The sequence below is a fragment of the Phasianus colchicus genome, chromosome 2, assembly GCF_987193195.1.
Source record: "Phasianus colchicus chromosome 2, bPhaCol1.hap1.1, whole genome shotgun sequence".
Taxonomy (NCBI): Eukaryota; Metazoa; Chordata; class Aves; order Galliformes; family Phasianidae; genus Phasianus; species Phasianus colchicus.
The window spans coordinates 1,079,960-1,093,572 of record NC_143437.1 but is presented as its reverse complement, the minus strand read 5'-3'; the positions used below and the strand labels follow the sequence as shown (position 1 = coordinate 1,093,572).

Below are 13,613 nucleotides of genomic sequence, written 5' to 3'. Positions count from 1 at the left end.
AGGACCACCACTGGGGCCAGAGCAATCCTGCATTATCGCCCTTATTACCAGGATGGTGGCATCCACATGGAAATGCCACCACCCCTTCGTCCGTGTGGCACATGGCACATAGTGGCTTCTCAGCATGCCGCTCCTACAACCCACCCAGGTGCCTTGGTGAGGCCATACTGTATCTGTCTGCCTGGCCATCATCTGTTGGGCAGTGATCCTCGTGACAGGCCAGGTGAAATTACCCTGGAGCCACTACTCCCACCATCTGAGCTTTATCACCACTAAAGATGAAATAAAAGTAAGAGCAGCAACAAACAAGCCTCTATCAGATGTGTAACCCTATCCAGCAAGATTAAGGAACAAGGGCCACCATTTTGCTTGAATGTGTTTTTGTGGGTTTTTTGACAGTTTTTTTTTTCCTTTCCCCCCACAATTTCATCTTTCCCGAGGAATAACGTATTGTTTGACCCCTGTAGGAGATGAATATGAGAGGGCAGCTCCTGGAGGAGACATGATCAGGGTGCACCCAATGGAAGGCAGCAAGATTTTGTCGACCTGGAAGTGGGATTGGGTACAACACAGACCCAAATGATGACCCATCCACAGCTGCTAGGGGAACACTATGGGAGAAGAAGCAGAGAGTGAGAACAGAAGCAAATGAGATGCCCCTCTAATCAGGAGGGCTGCAGTGTGGCTGCCTGCAGCATATTGGTCTGTCACTGGACCACTGTGCAGAGCCATGCCTACCTGACTGCCACTTGCCCGCTTGCTGCTCTGAGCTGCGAGGAGTCCATAACCCAACTATTCCTTGAATCCAAAATGTGCGTTATCATGAAAGCAAAATTTGGGTTACACTTCACGGGAGACTTGAACTTGGATGCATGTTAGCATCAGGAAAATGGGCTTAGAAATAAAATACAGCATGGATAAAATGCCCTCATGTTTGAAAGCAGCTTTTCAAGCCAAAAAAATCAAAGCTAAGTTCCCTATCTCCCTTGCTCACCTCAGCCCTCAGCCATCACATTGTGCTCTTCTTTGGACTGTTATAAATGCTCAGGAAAGCACGTGTGTATGTGGCCCAGCAGCTGCAGGTTAAAACAGCTCACAGCTTTCCTTTACCCTGCACGCTATGCCCAAGGATGCACCTTGCCTTTCCCTGCCATGTTTTGCCGCTTCCCAGTGTCCTTCCCAGCCCTGTATGGTTCCTTTCTGCATGACACAATGCCCACAGAAAGAGCCCACCACACCATGCTGCTGCACTGGGGCACATAGCAGCTGCTCCAATAGTGCCACAAAGAAAGCACATCACCATGTTCTGCCTGCACTCAGACAACATGGAGTTGGAGGGCAGCCCCAGGAGCTGTTCAGCACACAGAGCCCTGGTGACAGTCGAGCAGCACCACATGGGAGCTGCAGAGCAGCAGTTGTGGAGCAGCCAGTGCCAGGAGCACAAACGGGATGGAGCAGCGCAGTGCAGCTCACAACAGAACAGCAAGAGCAGAACCTAGCACAGATGAGGTAAAGCCGTGGTGCCCTCAGCAATTTTGCCAGGGCTCCCTGGCCTGACTCAGACTAAAGTCTGCCAACTTGGTACCCAAAAAAGCTCTGATCCCCAACCCACAGCTGCTTCATTGTCCATTCCCACTCCACAGCACAGTCCTGGGGAGCTACAGCCCATAAATTCCATCCAAGACAGCACAAAAATACACACTTATCTTCTGTTCCACAAAGCACATGGGAACCAACCAGTGAAGTCCTTGTCTGGGGGCTACGCTTGGGGCAAGGCACACGGGAGAGCTCTGTGGAGTGGTGGTCTGAGGCAAGGCACAGGGAGCAGTGCAGTCAGGGCAGAGCTAGGCTTCACCCGCACCAAATCTGCCCCAAATCTGTGGGCTCGGCTGGGGGCTGACTGCCAACAGTGACACAACAAAGGAGGTCACAGGTCTTGTCGACCCCAAAACACACTGGTTAACAGCAGAAATGTGATAACAGCAGTCACTATCGGTCTGTCACACATGGGCAGCAGCAGAGAGCATGAGGGTGGTCACCAGGGCCAGGTGTGAGCCCTGTGGGGATGGAGCACCACTCCTGTGCATGGCGACAGTCATGGTCACTGCCCTTGGCCACTAATGGCAAAGTAAAGAAAGAGCGAACAAAACCTAAAACTCCAACATTTATTATGGTGATTGCCCACCTGCCATGGATCCACACTGTGTTTTGTTTTATTTGTAACTCATAACGTGAGGTGCACTTTATGGGAAATGGAGACACACATGGAGCCGGGTCCTCCGAACAGGGCCAACATATGGGCAGAGTCCTCTCCTCAGGGCCAGAGACCCTGGGCAGCCCTCGACCTTGGTAGGCATTTTTGCTTTTTTGTTCTTAGAAAAAGAAATAAACAAACAAAAACTGAACAAAAGTAGTGTTGTACTCTATTACAAAATATAAATACGACAGTCCTGCAGGCTGGAGGAGCTGGGGGGCGCTGCCATTGGCGGGACGTCGGGTGCTGCGGGTCACAGCAAGCCACAGGATGGGGACGCCTCCAGACACGTGCACTGCCAGCCGCTGGCCCCGCTTCATCTCCTCTCAAAACTTAAGTGCTCTTGAACTTCCATCCGAAAACTGCCAGGCATCCGAGGCTCCCTGGGCACCACGCCAGCTGGGGGGGTACATCGCACCTGGAGAGCATGGGGACAGAGGAGAGGACAAGTGTGACACGGACCAGAGTGCAACTCCTGCCCCTATTGTCTTCTCTAAGCAGCGAGGGGTGAAAGCTGCCCCCAGTCCCGCACCCCTTGCCAAGACCCTCTGCTCTCTGCTAAGGATCTAGCCAGACCAAGCCCACCTGCCTCACCACTGATCCCCACACCTCGTTGACCTCCCCCAGCACCGGCACACATCCCTCCGCGCAGCTATCCCCAAGCACTGTGCTGCTGGCCCTGCACCACCTCTTGAGATGCACCCAGAGCACTGCCACCACGAGCCCCATACCATTGCATGGGGCACCGTTTCTATGGGAATCACTTTGATCACGCTTAGGAGCTCAGCCGCAGCGCTGTTGCAGGGCTATGTGGGCAACCCACCAGCCACATCCCCCCCGTGTGCTGGGGTAGTTGCCCTACACCTAGAGCACATGGCTGCACCTCACGAAGGAAAACCTTTCGTTAGTTCTGTTTACTCTGAATCCAACCCATTTCGGTATGACTTGCAGCAGTGTCAGGGACCACGCACACTGCAACCACTCAGGGCCAGTGGAGCACATCCTAGCACAGGGCAGTGGGTGCTGGCGGCTCTACGTTGCACTTGTGGGGCCTGGCTGTGATTCTGCCTGCTGCATCACGCTCCTGCATGGTACTGTGACCTTCCCACACAGCCTCCAAAAAGAGTTCTAAGCATTTACGGGGGAAAACATACAACTGGAGCATGCACGAGCTGTAGCAGCAGCTGGCATCTCTTTGCTTGCTGTAGAAACTCTGCACTCCAATAAACCCTGAAACTGTATTTCATCAGACAGTCACAGCCTCCAATGCCAAGCAAAATCATGGGATTGCTTATTCCTGTATTTGTTTCCACGCTTGGAAACATAATAAATATGAAACATCTGTAGCCTGAATTCCTGATACTGTTTCAGTGCCTTCATTCTATAAATCACTCAATTTAGAGAATATTAAATATTAATGGCAATGGGTCTGTGCCACAGAGATGTGTTCCTCCTCTCCAGCGGATGGGTTCTGAACTATGATCAGCAGCAATGGTGCCACCAAACACTGCTCTCAGGAACAGAGATGTAGAAATTCAGAGGTTCCTGGAGCATAGGCTGCGCTGTGCCGGGGCTCTGCACCGCTGGGAAACTGTGGCTCTGTGGCTTCAGTTTCAGCATTCAGGCTGCAGCCACGGGGCTGTGCTCCTGGAGAGCTGAGTGCAAACCAAGCGCTGCCCAGAACAAGAGCCATCGCCGTCAAGGCACACTTTCCACCCTTCCATGTGTTGGCCCTCTGCGGGGCACATGACTATTGCCTACATGAAAGGTAGCACAGAGAAACCTGAGGCTCCCTTGGGCAGCCCCACTCCAGTCTCCCTTCCTCCTGGCTGGGGCTAAAATTGAGCTTTCCTCTTTTAACTCAGAAAAGTGGTCATTTTTCTTTTCACACATAGGTGACACGCAACCTTTCCCATCTACATCCCAGCTCCCCCTTTTTGGAAGGGCGAAATACAGGCAATGAATGATGCCATCACAAGGAGACGACAGAACAACTGGAAAGCTTCACAGAAACCAAATGAAAAAGAAAAATAAATAACTAAACAAACAAACAAACAAATAAATAAAAAGAAAAGCATTCAATCCAAAGTTACAGTTGGAACAGCAAGAGACAGAACCACAGAAGTGGGTGCTTGGCCACGAGGTGCTGCGCACGCGGCACTTGTAGTACACAGCACAAAGGGTGCTGTGGGCCTGGAGCCCGGAGGTTAAGGTCCCACAAACCCGCGCTTCTGTTTAAAAAGGCCCAGGGGGGGCCACCCTGCCTGGCCCGGAGCGGCACGAGGGCCCGGAGACCGCAGAGCGGCCGAGCCACCGCCTGCTGCTGCGGCCCAGGGCTGCGCCTGTGCCGAATGAGGACGCCGAAGCGACAGTGTGTACTTTAAGGTTTTTTTTTTATTTTTTTTTTTCAATAAAAGGACAAAATGGGTGTATGAACAGGATAATGCAGACAACTGCCAAAAAAACACAGACAGTGGTTTTTTTTTTTTTTTTCCAATAGAACTTAACAAAGACCAGGAACAAATACAATAAAAAGCCAGGTTGTAATGACCTTTGGTCATCCAAATTAAAAAAAAAAAAAAAAAAAAAAAAAAATTAAAAAAAATTAAAAAAATCCCCTCCCAAAAAAACCCCAAAGAAAAACAAAAGATCAAATTCGGTGCCTCTGTTTTGAACAGAGCACATACGCAATAATAAATAGTGACTCCCATAGTAAAAGATAAAATTTCAAGTTACGACAAACAGCTTTCATTACAGGAATAGAAAAGGCCAATAACAAAATATTCTGCATTGCCATTTACAAAAAAGTATTGACTCAAGCGGGCTTTCTCTTTAATATGCTTTGCATATGAAATTCTTTCCAATCTAAATATAAAGCACCATTTAGTTTTTGGCAATGAAAAAAACTGCAAAACGTTTTTTTTTTTTTTGTTTCTTTTTGTTTTTTTTAGCTTTTTTTTTTAAGCTTTTTTTTTTTTCTTCCTTTCTTTTACTGCATATGAAGGTAAGATGCTGGAATGTAGGGTGATAGAAGGAGAGGGACATAAAGCACACTACGTAACAAACCAACGTTATCAGCTTGCAGTACTGCATACAGTATGGCAGCAGGAAAAAAAGAACAAAAAGATATGTACAACCCTCTGTGACGGCAGCAGCGTGACATTTCAACAGCTTTCCCCCAAGCAGCCATCATATGGCCTCTGATCTGTACAATGTCACGCTTTTTTGTCTTTTTGAAACATACAAATAATTTGCACTATATTATCCTGCCAAATTAAAAAAATATACTGTGGCAGCCTGGTTTTTTTTTTTTTTTCCACTACCAAAAAAGGTATGTCAATACCTTTTCAGAGAACAAGCAACAGTTAAAAATACAAGCTTCAATATAAATACTATAGTGCCTACACTAGATGAACATTTAATTCAAATACCATTCTAGAAATACAGAAAAAAGAGACCATAAATGTATTTTAGCATAGGAATCAACATGAGTGTGCATTTTCCTATATTTAAGTACTATATAATCTTAAACCTTTCCCCGATGCATGTTTTGTACAACCTGAAGAGCTGTGTATATCAAAGGCATAGAATCTCCACTACCATTTTAAATGAGTAACAAGTCTGGTACACCACCAAGACAATGAACCCTAAAATACAGTTTCCCCCTAAACATAATGAAGTGTGTTTTTTTTTTTTTCCTTTTTAAAAAAATTTCTTAACATTTATATTTAAAAAAGTTTTGTACAAAAAAAATCTTCGCACTGTAGGAGCGAAAGCGATCATTTCTGTTATGTGAGTGTAGAGTCTGTATCCATTCACAGCGCTGCAGTGTTGCGTCCAAGGAGATAAGCTCATTACTCAAGTACATGGCTGGCAATGTTTGTTGGTTTTTGTTTGTTTTTTTTAATTTTTTTTTTATGTTTATCAATGAGATTGAGTTCAATTTTCTTTTTTTTTTCTTTTTTTCAGCATTCTTGCAACTTTTCCCTTTATGTATAGACCTGTAAACTGGGAAAATTGTACAGTGCATTTAATTGTCCTATCTGAGCAGTCTTATTTTATACTCAACCTCTGTACCTTCGATTAGAGGAAAGATACAGACATCTCAGGCAGAGTCAAGTGCTATCTGAATACCAACGGGGCAGGTGCTAGCTTAGTGAGAACACAACGAATCCTCTTCCATGTCAACACAAAGAGCACAAAGAGCATGAAAAAAAATGAAGTACAACTTTAGGGAGCACAGACATACACACTGCTACTCTTTATCTTTTCTCTCTCTCTTTTTTTTTAATTCTCCGTTCTTTCTCCAGAGCGTCACATTATAGGCAAGACTTAATAGTTCATAGTTAATCACGGTCATATCAATATTAGCTTATACACCTGCTCTAGTTTATATGGCAAACAGTACCACGTTGTGCTGATAAATCACAATTATTTTTCACTCCTCTATCTGTTACACTCAGTGAAGTATTATTGCCAGTCTTCTTTATTTATTTTTTTTTTTTTACATGGTACATGAGGTCTTAAAGTTTATAATTCAATTGTCAGCTTGACAACCAAGTGGTTCGGGATTTATTTGTTTTTGTGCCAGAATCAATAAAAGATATTATTAAAAGTAAATATCTTCATAAAACGAATTTCCTTACTTGTGTGTTTAACCACGGTGGAGGGCTCTGCGCATTTCACATTCTATTTAACCATCAGTATGGGGGGGGTACAAGAGTGGGGCAGGGAGCTCCTATCTCTTTGCACGCTCCGGGAGCGAGGCAGTCTCTACACCAGCACGAAGGGTCGGGACTGGGAGAGAGCAGGCAGAGGGGGGCTGCCGCCGTCAGGGCTGGGGCTGGGACTGGGGCTGGGGCTGGGGCTGCTCCTCCTCATACGTCCCCACGTCCCCACGTCCTCGCTCCTCACGCGGGCTCAGCGCCGAGATGAGCTACGAGTGCAGAGGGAGCAGAAAGGAGTCGTCAGCATCGCTCGCAAGAGATCCAAGGCACTCAGATTTTGTGTTTTAAACCAAATGAGAATAGGAATTTACCTCTCAGTTACCGGTGGCGGAGGGCTGGGCTTCAAGTAAAGGCCTGTTCCTAAGCGGTACTCTGTCCAATCGACACGTTTATTCTTTTAAGACAGAAATCTAGCTAACGTGACGCCTCTTCAGTGCTATCGGTCCTGTCCGCAGAAGGTTACCCAGAGTGCGCATTCCTTCACACGTCACAAAACAAAACTGTACATGATATGTATTACAGGATGTATGCAGCATGGTCGGTTCTGTTTGCTCTTGTTTTTGTTTTGTTTCGATATTCTCTTTTCCTCTTTTTTTTTCTTTTTTTTTTTTTTTTTTTTCCAAACGGAACTGGAAACAGCGACATGTTTGCTCAGCAACTAATCAGGGACAATTTAAAAAATAGCCATAACATACCATACATGCTGTCTAATTCAAAATAAAAAAATAAAACAAAAACAAAAACATACACAACATGTAAATTATTGCACAAGAGAAAGGCTCAAAGTTTGCGTAAAATGCAATAGTATTGCCCCGATACAGATCATGCATTCAAACGGTGAGAACAAAAAGAAAATAAACAGGTGTGCTGGTGACAAGCACTTTCCAAATTTCCTTAGCTTCCATTAGTTTAATCACAAGGGACTAAAAAACCTCTACAGGGAGCCGGGGCAGGGACGGGGAGTATTAATATACCTCTATTCAGTTTTTATCTCATTATTCAAGACTCGATCACTGTGCCATTTTTTCATGTGTTTCTCCAGGGTACTGTACACGCTAAAAGGCATCTTACAAATCTCGCATTTGTAAACGTCCTTTCCCACCTGACCATGTGTTTTCATGTGCCGAGTGAGCTTGCTACTCTGGGCGCAGGCGTAGTTGCAAAGCTCACACTTATAGGGCCGCTCGCCCGTGTGGCTCCGTCTGTGGACAGTGAGATTACTACAGTTCTTGAAGACTTTCCCACAGTACTCACAAGTGTCGCTGCGTCTGCCCTCTTTTGAGCTGGGCCTGCCAGGGCCCGGGCCACTAATATGCGGGGTGCTCCCTCCACTTCCCGTGCCGCTTCGGCCCGAGATGCCACCATCCAGCTCTCCCGGCGGCGTGGAGAAGCGCAGGCTGCCATTCTCTGATGAGTGCTCAGAGGAGGAGGCGAAGGGCGATTGTCGGGAGTCACCAAAGCTGAGGAAGGGGTCCTTCAGCTGCCGCGAGGCAGCATAGCCAGCCAGCCACTGCGAGTAAACATTTTCGGTGTTGGGCATGGCGGCGGTGGGTAGGTCGAACTCCTTCTCCAGCTTGATGCGTTTGGAGAAGGGGCTCAGGGAGCTGGGACTACCTAGCAGCAGCTTTTTGGACAGGCCGCCTGAGGCAGACTCCCCAGGGGAGCAGCCCCGGCCGTTGACCGCCCCGTCGTCAATGCGGTCGGACTCACCAGCCACCGAGTCTTCATCGCAAGTGTCCCTGTGTACCTCGGCCTCGGAGAGGTGGCCCCGTTTGTGCTTCTCCCCCAGCACCTGGTGGAAGGCCTCGCTGAAGTGTTGCATGGAGCTGAGAACCATACCTTGCATGACATCTGGCATCGACCGGCTCTCCTCTCCGGCCCGCGAGTTGTTCTCGTGGTGGTGGGCCGCCTCCAGGTTCATCCCAAAGCCATAATCTGGCCTCTCATTCTCGGTCAAGTCCTCCTCTTCTTCCTCCTCTTCTTCCTCCTCCTCCTCCTCCTCTTCCTCTTCCTCCTCATCTCCATTCTCGGGGATCATGTTGGGGTCATTCTCACTCTTGAACTTGGCCACCACTGACTTGAGGGCACTGCTGGCACTGCCAACCAGGTCGCTGGTACCGGGCTCAGGGGAGCTGGCAGTGGAGAGCCCATCATCGGACTTCACCGTCATGGGTGATGACTTGTGCATGTGTGTCTTCATGTGGCGCTTCAGTTTGCTGGCCTGAGTGCAGGCATGGTCGCACAGGTTGCACTTGTAGGGTTTCTCCCCAGTGTGGCTCCTGCGGTGGACCACCAAGTTGCTCTGGAACTTGAAGGTCTTCCCACAGAACTCGCAGGACTTGGACTTCATTGGTGGCTGGGAGGGAGGAGGAGCGGACTGCAGAGGAGGAAGAGGTGGTGTGGCCAGGAACGGGGGTTTGCTGCCAGGCTGGAAGGGCTGCAGCAGCCTTTGCATAGGGCTGGGCCGGCTCGGGGACAGGGGCGGACTGGAGGTGTTGCCGGCCAGCTCCCGCAGCCGCCGGGAGAAATCCATAGCAGGGGGCTCCATCGCCATGGGGTTCAGTCGCAGCACCCTGTCAAAGGCACTAGGGTGATGGGTGGCCAGAGCCATTTCTTCGGCACCCAGGCGCTCTATGCGATGCGGATCCAAATGGTGCCTCGGGGGAGGGCTAAAGAGGGGCGGCGTGGGTGGGAATCGCCCTTCTCCCAGCCCTGACGCCTCTCTCGAGACCGAGCCAGGTATTCTGAGCAGGTTAAAAGGGTTATTGTCTGCAATGTGAATCCCATGGAGAGGTGGCTGGGAAGGGCACTCTGCACCTAGTCCTGATGGGATACCAACCCGTGGTGTCAGGGGGCTGCCATGCTCGCTTTCTAGGTAGATCCGTAAGCCGTGCGTGTTCTGTGCATGCTGCAAGAGGAACCAGGCGCTGTTGAAAGGTTGTTTACAAGTCGTGCACGTGTAGCTGCTGGGCTCTTCTTTACCTGCAAAACAACACAACAGCAGCGTAAATGTTTAATCGCATCCACGCCTGAGCTGTCCTACCACACAAGGCCACAGCCAAGTGGGGAGAAGGGAGCATTCAGGGCTGGAGGAAGCTCCACTCCACTTCCCAGCTCAGAACTGAACTCAGAACTGTGGAATAGGGCCTGGACCAGGGAGAAAGTTGCAGACAAACAGGGAGTGGACTAGAGCACTGCAGATGGGCTGAGGCTGGTGAACGGCATGGCAGCAGGGAGCGAGCACACTGTTACACGGTCATTCATTTTGGGAGATAACATGGGGATTACAAAGGAGCAACCAACTAATAAATAATTAAACAAAAAGCAAGCTAATAATGGCAGAAGAAAGCAGCCCCTGATGATATTAAAAAGCAAGGGAAATTAATAACTTTTTGAGAGCATAAGGGAAGAGCAGTGGGAGATAGGGAGACAATGAGCATGTTTCCATCAGTCCCGGTAAGTTTGTGCATAAGCAACTTCCACCTCTGTACGCAATTGTTGCTCAATGCTGGTAACCTGCAACTAGAGCTAAGATGAGCACAAAAAATAATCTCCAGTCCTGCCTAGCTGCTCTGTAGAGTTGCTATTTCTGTGATTTAAAAACAAAAAAAAAAAAAGAAACCCAACAACAACAGCAAAAAAAAAAAAAAAACACCCCTGAGATTTGCCAAGTACAAATAACAAAAATACCCCCAGGGTCTTCCCAAGTAAGCTGTGCCCAGGGGACTCCCAGCTCCAGCCAAACCACTGCAGGTAAATCTCAGCATGAGACAATGTAAGAGTTACCCAAATAAGGTTTAACATAATTGCCTAGCGTGAAGAAATGGGAATTAAAGGAAAGAGAAAAAAAAAAAGCAGATATGGAAAGAGAACATAATTTTATCCACAACCATCTTGTTTCCCGTCTCAGTTGAGGTGAACAGCTTCATCCAGGTGTTGTACAATGAGCTGAATGGTGAGATGGGAACAGCAGGGAGTCAACCAGCAGCACCAGCAGAGAAATGCTGCAGCCACCCGCTTCCTCCATCATTACACGTTTGGCCTGACAATCTGAATTGGGTAAGTAAAACACACCTTGGCCATCTCCAGCAGGTGTTTAACACTTTAGGCCACTTTAAAAGCTCTTGGAATAATATTTGACATCTCGTCCTTCAACTGCAGTCAGCGTTCAAATAAAATGCATCACAGTGCTTGCTATACACCAGACATGCAAGCGCAGATAAATACTTAAATCTGTTGAAATTAGAGCAAAATTCAATTGGGCTTTCACATTCACTCTGCTCATTTGTGAGCTCAGGAGGAAAAAGAAAAGAAAAAAAAAAAAAATGAAAATTTCATCTTGCTTTGCTGTAACAAAGTGGAAGTTTTTACCAATGCACTATAAGTCACACATCATGGCCACAGTGCACTGACAAAGTAAGGCTACCTTGTTTCTCTATTTTATGTATTAGCACAGAGAAAATAGCATTTTATCTTATAATGAGGATACAACATACAGTGCTCACTATCACATTTTAGTATTCCCATCAACTAGATATTCCAGATCATAAGGGCAGCTAGCATAATCATAATGTCAATGAGAAGGGCTGTTACGACTGAGACTAAAGATTACATGGAAAAAGCTGCTTTGAAACTAGTAATTATTACCAGTCCACTAATAGCAAATGATGCATTACAGTTTCACCATATAATCTGTATTTCACTCAGCTCCTGCCAGTACAGCCTTATTATATTACTGTGCTCACAAATTCTAAATTCCTAAACTACAGTCATCAATAAATGTGTTACTTGCCATAATTTGCAAAATTACTTTGTTCAAAACATCTTCGACTGTTATAAAGACTAGAATTGATTTCCTGCATAGTAAAATTAGGGCTACATTGATTTAGTGGAGTGTAAAATGCAATATTATTCTTCATTTGCTTTCCTGAAAAACAAGTTTTTAATTTGCCGTCCATGTTTGGTAATCAAGACAATAATTTAAATTTAAAATAATGTTTATGTACTAAACCTCCCTAATTTCAAACAACCGACCATTTTCGGAAGAGTGTCATAAAGCTGGGCAATAAAAGAAAGCAGTGAAATGGTTAAAATCTGTGGTTTGCCTCCACCTCCTACTTTGAAGAGACTCAATTTCTAATTTGTCTATTAGTGCTTGATTAATTACGGAGGCTATGGACTGACCAGCTTAACATAGGCCTTGCCAATTGGTAAGAATTACGGCAATTGGTTGCTCATTGCTGGCAAGCAGAGACATGCGCAATACAGAAGGTTTGAAGGAGTCTCACCTTCCCTTTATGCCAACCCATCATGCATAGTTGTGTTCCTGTAGTAGCCCAGGCTGGAAGGGATCCAGTGGATGCTTCATTTCATAGCTTGCCTCACCTTCCACCAGGACAATTCTGCCTTGCCACTAGGGTTTTCCAACAATTTCCAAGAGACTTACAGAGTGTCTCAAACCTGGACGTGAAGCAGGACGCCACCACCCCAGCCCATGGCTCCACCTCTATCCCTTCCCTCCTGTTGCTTGCTTATTGGTGATCCACTGGAAAGCGCCTTGGTATACACAGTGCCCCCCACATGCCAAGGAAGCACACAGAAAACATGGCACATTAAGTTTTCTGAAAGAAAAACTTGAGCCCCTCCCAGTCCCACTCCAAAACTTGTTTGTTTTTTTTCACAGCTTTTCACTCAACGAGTGGAACAGGTGCTGGCACAGGCACCTGCTCAGAGGAGCTGAGGATGTCCCATCCCCAGAGGCGCTCAAGGCAAACAGCAGTTGGGGCTGGGTGGGCTTTAACGTCACTTCAAACTCAAGGTATTCTATGATAATTTCCTGTAGCTCAGTGCACGTGCAGACTTCCACAAACACATGGGCTTACTCCCCATGATACCCCCATGCAAAACTTCATCCTGAGACCATTCATCTCCATCCTCCTGCGTATGCCATCAATACCACACGGCACTTACTCTTCCATCTCATGCAGAACCACGTCTAACACCTTGCAAAGTCTATTTCATCTGCATTTATCAACCAAGCTTGTCATCCTGAAGAATGAAATCCGGTTTATTTGACAAGATTTGTATTCCATAAATTTGAGTGGCATGTATTATATTTTAGCCTTAATTCTTTATCAATTGAATCTCATGCCAGCTCCTCAATTATTTTCCCTGAGCAGATAAGCAAAGTATTACTAATGGTCTCCCAGTTACCCAGCCACCCATGGACACTATTTTCCCAGTTTGTAAACTTCATAAAGAACAAGCATCACTTGCCAACATTTAGGGATTCTTGGGTGCAAGTTGTCAGAGCTTTTTCACTTAAAGATATTTATCTCCATTGGATCTCATATAAAATCCTCCTCAGCTACTAACGGCATAGAAAAAAATGTCACCACATACCTATGATACACAAATGTAATATTTCCAGCCCTTCAGCAGAAATATTGATCAAAACCACTACCTTGATGCTCCCTTTGCCTAAACCCAGCTGTGAGCTCTCCAGGAACACCTGTATTTCCAGCGTTCTTTTTGGCCAAGGTTGCCTTCTCCTTCCTGGTCAGATCAGAACAAAAGCAGCTTCCAGTTACCATTTACAGTTCTCTGTGTTCATTTTTCCTCCCAGAAAACCT

General features: G+C 46.7%; 1 protein-coding gene across 11 annotated transcripts in view; it reads right to left on the bottom strand.

Annotated features, from left to right (window-relative positions):
• Positions 1 to 2,151: 2,151 nt before the first annotated feature.
• Positions 2,152 to 13,613, bottom strand: part of BCL11A (BCL11 transcription factor A) — a 59,773-nt gene continuing 48,311 nt past the window's right edge. For 3 of the 11 annotated variants that reach the window (XM_031595179.2, XM_090134507.1, XM_090134508.1), the window contains one exon: positions 4,869 to 9,963. In XM_031595179.2, the coding sequence (XP_031451039.1) occupies positions 7,958 to 9,963 (2,006 nt within the window). In that variant the 3' untranslated portion in view covers positions 4,869 to 7,957. Of the gene's footprint in view, positions 2,673 to 4,868; positions 9,964 to 13,613 lie in introns of those variants that run through there. The other 8 variants (XM_031595180.2, XM_090134505.1, XM_090134509.1 and 5 more) reach the window with 6 other exon arrangements.